Below are 5,479 nucleotides of genomic sequence, written 5' to 3'. Positions count from 1 at the left end.
GAGTGTGGCCCAGGGGTGAGGTGTGGCCCAGGGGGTGAGGTGTGGCCCAGGGGGGAGTGTGGCCCAGGGGTGAGGTGTATCCCAGGGGGAGAGTGTGGCCCAGGGGTGAGGTGTGGCCCAGGGGGTGAGGTGTGGCCCAGGGGGGAGTGTGGCCCAGGGGTGAGGTGTATCCCAGGGGGAGAGTGTGGCCCAGGGGTGAGGTGTGGCCCAGGGGGTGAGGTGTGGCCCAGGGGGGAGTGTGGCCCAGGGGTGAGGTGTGGCCCAGGGGGTGAGGTGTGGCCCAGGGGGGAGTGTGGCCCAGGGGTGAGGTGTGGCCCAGGGGGAGAGTGTGGCCCAGGGGTGAGGTGTGGCCCAGGGGGAGAGTGTGGCCCAGGGGTGAGGTGTGGCCCAGGGGGAGAGTGTGGCCCAGGGGGAGAGTGTATCCCAGGGGGAGAGTGTGGCCCAGGGGTGAGGTGTGGCCCAGGGGGAGAGTGTGGCCCAGGGGTGAGGTGTGGCCCAGGGGGAGAGTGTGGCCCAGGGGTGAGGTGTGGCCCAGGGGGTCCTGTTGTGTATTGTTGTGCTCTATTATATATTTAAAGGTTACACAAAATACATTGGTTAATACAATGAGTGTTTAAAGGTTATGGATCTCTTGGAGCTCCTCAGCTTCCGGACAGCAACCGAGGACGCAACAGACGTTTCCTCTCTGGATGGCCACACTGAGGCGCTGAAACATGAAACTGGCAGCCCGTGGGTCTCTGGTGATGTCAATGAGCCTGGAACCCAATTCTCTGAGAAATCCCAAGGTACTCCTACCTCAAGGGCCATGCGTCTCAGACGCTATGGGAACGAAGATGTATATATATATATATATATATATATATATATATATATATATATATATATATATATATATATATATATATATATATATATATAAGTAAACTTGCCTAAACCACAAGTCAAAGGTAAACACACAATGATGGAATGCAAGTCATAACAGGAGCTCCCAGATGGACTACAATACTGAACCTAAAAATATAAACCAAACTTAAATCGATTGAAGTAAGGGTAAGAGGGATTGCTGCGTGCATGCTGACCAAGATATTGACTAGACCTAGAATCAGTTCACTTAAAGATACAATCACTGAAGAGCTAACTCTGGACAGAAGAGCCTCCAATAGCAACAGGTGGACCCATTGTGCAATAAACACTATTAATATATTCGATATAACAAATACTGTCACTTAGAGGGGTGTCGACGAAATACATGCAGATTTTGTTTCCAAGCCCCTTGGGAATCGCTGCCAGCAGACTTTATGATTATGGTTCTCGAGGGAAAAAAGAACCAGACTTATCCTCATCTGCTATGTAATATTGCACAGATGCTTATAGAAGCAAACTTGACATCTGACAGCTTCACATACTTTACAGATGGATCAGTAGACCAGAAGCGGAGCTGCAGTTAAAGCAGGGAACTGTAAATAGTTGGAGACTCTCAAATGGGTATTCGACTTTACAGAGATACTAGCCATTCAAAAGGCTTTGGAACATGCTCTTGCTGAACACCGACAACATGTTATCATACAGATTCGAGAACTGCCATTGAAACATTGCAACAAGAACACGTACGTGATAACATCCATCTGATCACAAATGTTCATATCATTAATGCAAACACTCAAACATCAAGGCCGTCAGGTACTTATCAACTGGGTGCCAAGTCATGTGGGAATAATAGGAAATGACATTGCAGACGAAGCTGCAAAACTTGCAACTAAGAAAAGAAATGTAGACATTTACATACCACAGAGTCTAATCACATGATTAAAAAAGTAATTAGAAACAGAGCAATGCAAAAGATGTACAGTGACCACAACACAGTAGTTACAACATCAGGATCTGCGGGTTGGTACAAGAATTCAACCAACTACGAACCACTTAGTTTGATGAAAGGGGACAGTAGAGCAACAGAAGTACACTACCATCGCATCAGGCTTGGATACCCATGTGCATGGGAAATAGACTTACAGGTTCTGGAAGATGAGAGGAAATGTCAACACTGTGGAGAAATGCCCGACAGACCACTGGAACATTATCTAACACAGTGCACAGTTACAACCACAACAGACCACTGGAACATTATCTAACACAGTGCACAGTTACAAACCAATTAAGACTTCAACTTATATTCAACAGAGCAGAAGAAGTTGTTAAACACATGGGACAAAATCTTACTGAAGCGACCATACGAGTCATAAATACTCATACTCCGCCCAAGTAAAACAGAAACAAGCAACACTCAGTGGACCAGCCAGAGGCTTAGGGCCCGCCCTGCAAAAAAATTAAAAATGCCACTATATAAAGAGACACCTCGAACACTGTTCATGAAGGGACAGACGTATATCTGTGTATTTATGTTTCTAGGTTAGATTAGCATTTTAAAAACTCTACAATCACCTTCTGTGGCTGATTGTTCAAGAAATCACTGAACTATATGTTTAACAGATCTCTCACCCTGTCCATGGAGGACAGAAGAAAATGTATATATGCTGGTTAGCATTGTAAATGTGTGGCCACGTCTGTGGTAGAATAATAACAAATGACCTGGCTGGGATGAGACTCGTGGTATATAATAATATGATTTGTATTTTAGATAATGTTTGTTTAGTTACATTATGTAGAGAACACGAGGCCACTAAGGCTCTCACTGGTCACTACCACCAGATAACGAGACCACTAAGGCTCTCACTGGTCACTACCACCAGATAACGAGGCCACTAAGGCTCTCACTGGTCACTACCACCAGATAACGAGACCACTAAGGCTCTCACTGGTCACTACCACCAGATAACGAGGCCACTAAGGCTCTCACTGGTCACTACCACCAGATAACGAGGCCACTAAGGCTCTCACTGGTCACTACCACCAGATAACGAGGCCACTAAGGCTCTCACTGGTCACTACCACCAGATAACGAGACCACTAAGGCTCTCACTGGTCACTACCACCAGATAACGAGACCACTAAGGCTCTCACTGGTCACTACCACCAGATAACGAGGCCACTAAGGCTCTCACTGGTCACTACCACCAGATAACGAGACCACTAAGGCTCTCACTATAGCCACTACCACCAGATAACGAGACCACTAAGGCTCTCACTAGCCACTACCACCAGATAACGAGACCACTAAGGCTCTCACTAGCCACTACCACCAGATAACGAGACCACTAAGGCTCTCACTAGCCACTACCACCAGATAACGAGACCACTAAGGCTCTCACTAGTCACTACCACCAGATAACGAAACCACTAAGGCTCTCACTAGCCACTACCACCAGATAACGAGACCACTAAGGCTCTCACTAGCCACTACCACCAGATAACGAGACCACTAAGGCTCTCACTAGCCACTACCACCAGATAACGAGACCACTAAGGCTCTCACTGGTCACTACCACCAGATAACGAGACCACTAAGGCTCTCACTAGCCACTACCACCAGATAACGAGACCACTAAGGCTCTCACTAGCCACTACCACCAGATAACGAGACCACTAAGGCTCTCACTAGCCACTACCACCAGATAACGAGACCACTAAGGCTCTCACTAGCCACTACCACCAGATAACGAGACCACTAAGGCTCTCACTAGCCACTACCACCAGATAACGAGACAGATAGCGAGACAATTACAAAGTATTCCCGGATAGAGACCACGATAACCCGAGAGATAAGGTGGCCAGGAACCAGCACCTTACAGTAAGGCTAGACCCACACAATGGGACCCCTCCCTGGGGTGGGGGAAGGGGGGGGGGACAGGAGGGGTGGGGTGACCCAACACTGTAGGAGAGGTCAGCGCGGGACCCCACACCGTGAGTGACCTGGCCGGCTGGGGTGCTCCGGCGCCTCCCTCCTCACCTCCACCACACACACACCTGCTCCTCCACCTGTGTGGTTGACCCTCTCGCCTCGAATAAGGCACAGGTGTGTAGACCTCGCACACCTGGTTGGCTCAGGTGTGTAGAGCTGACGTACACACCTGGTCCCCTGCCACTCCAGGTGTGGCGAGCTCTGGCAAGTCTGTGGTTCCACGAACCTATTTGCTGATAGTTGAACCGTTTTACAAGATGCCACCCACAACAGTCGACAAAGACTCCCAGGTATATATTTACTGCTGAGTGAACAGAGGCATGAGGTGTAAGGACACGTGACCAAACCCCCTCGTCTTGCCAGCATGTTATCAGGGTGTATGTGAGGGCAGTGTTCATAGGCCTAAGGCTTAGCGTGACACGAGACAATATACCACACAAAAGTCATATGAACTGCAATGTTGAACTTCCCTGCAGTCATCACCAGGCCGTGCGGCAACCCCTTACACTCGCACTATCTTACAGTCAATATTGACTTATTAAATACGTGCATATGTGACATACTAAACATACTAGTTTACCTTGAAAAGCTTCATAGAAAACACCGACCTTACCTAACCTTCTTAGTATGTTAAGATAAGCATCTTATTGCTTCGTAATTACAATTATTACTTAACCTATTATAGGTATAGGTTAAGTAATAATTGTAATTACGGAGCAGTACGGTGACACAGTGAGCCTTAACACATCATAATACACGAAAATACAAAGTGTATTATACCGCAATACACAAGTGTGCTATACAACACTCCCGTCCCCATTAGTTCCTTACACAAGTCCCGACCCATTAGTCTCTTACACAAGTCCCGTCCCATTAGTCCCTTACACAAGTCCCGTCCCCATTAGTCCCTTACACAAGTCCCGGCCCATTAGTCCCTTACACAAGTCCCGTCCCCATTAGTCCTTTACACAAGTCCCGGCCCATTAGTTCATACACAAGTCCCGTCCCATTAGTTCCTTACACAAGTCCCGTCCCATTAGTCCCTTACACAAGTCCCGTCCCCATTAGTTCGTTACACAAGTCCCGTCCCATTAGTCCCTTACACAAGTCCCGTCCCCATTAGTCTCTTACACAAGTCCCGACCCATTAGTCTCTTACACAAGTCCCGACCCATTAGTCTCTTACACAAGTCCCGACTCATTAGTCCCTTACACAAGTCCCGTCCCATTAGTCCCTTACACAAGTCCCGTTCCATTAGTCCCTTACACAAGTCCCGACCCATTAGTCTCTTACACAAGTCCCGACTCATTAGTCCCTTACACAAGTCCCGTCCCATTAGTCCCTTACACAAGTCCCGTTCCATTAGTCCCTTACACAAGTCCCGACCCATTAGTCTCTTACACAAGTCCCGACCCATTAGTTCCTTACACAAGTCCCAACCCAAAACGAGCATAAAATGGTAGTGAGAAAAAGATAGTGTGCCGGTAATGGTGAGGTCAACACAGTCACACAACAATGATGATACTATAATAATATGTTTTACACACACGCGACTATGCATTACCGCAGGTGTAACATTTATTATTTGTATTAAATCGAGGCTTTTTATTCCGTCTCTCTCTG

The 5,479-nt window shown here is 47.6% G+C and overlaps 1 protein-coding gene across 1 annotated transcript; it reads right to left on the bottom strand.

Moving 5' to 3' along the window:
* Nucleotides 1–4,955: 4,955 nt before the first annotated feature.
* On the bottom strand, nt 4,956–5,273 carry LOC138354598 (sperm-specific protein Don juan-like). Its single transcript, XM_069308973.1, has one exon. It carries the CDS (start codon nt 5,271–5,273, stop codon nt 4,956–4,958), a length of 318 nt encoding a protein of 105 aa, XP_069165074.1.
* Between the last annotated feature and the right edge of the window lie 206 nt (nt 5,274–5,479).

The sequence above is a fragment of the Procambarus clarkii genome, chromosome 63 (assembly GCF_040958095.1).
Source record: "Procambarus clarkii isolate CNS0578487 chromosome 63, FALCON_Pclarkii_2.0, whole genome shotgun sequence".
Lineage (NCBI taxonomy): Eukaryota > Metazoa > Arthropoda > Malacostraca > Decapoda > Cambaridae > Procambarus > Procambarus clarkii.
The sequence above is the reverse complement of the archived record's forward strand: the minus strand, read 5'-3'. Positions and strand labels throughout refer to the sequence as shown.

Excerpts from the sequence above, each read along its gene's own strand:
- LOC138354598 (XM_069308973.1), bottom strand. The coding sequence starts at position 5,273 with ATGGGTCGGGACTTGTGTAAGAGACTAATGGGTCGGGACTTGTGTAAG.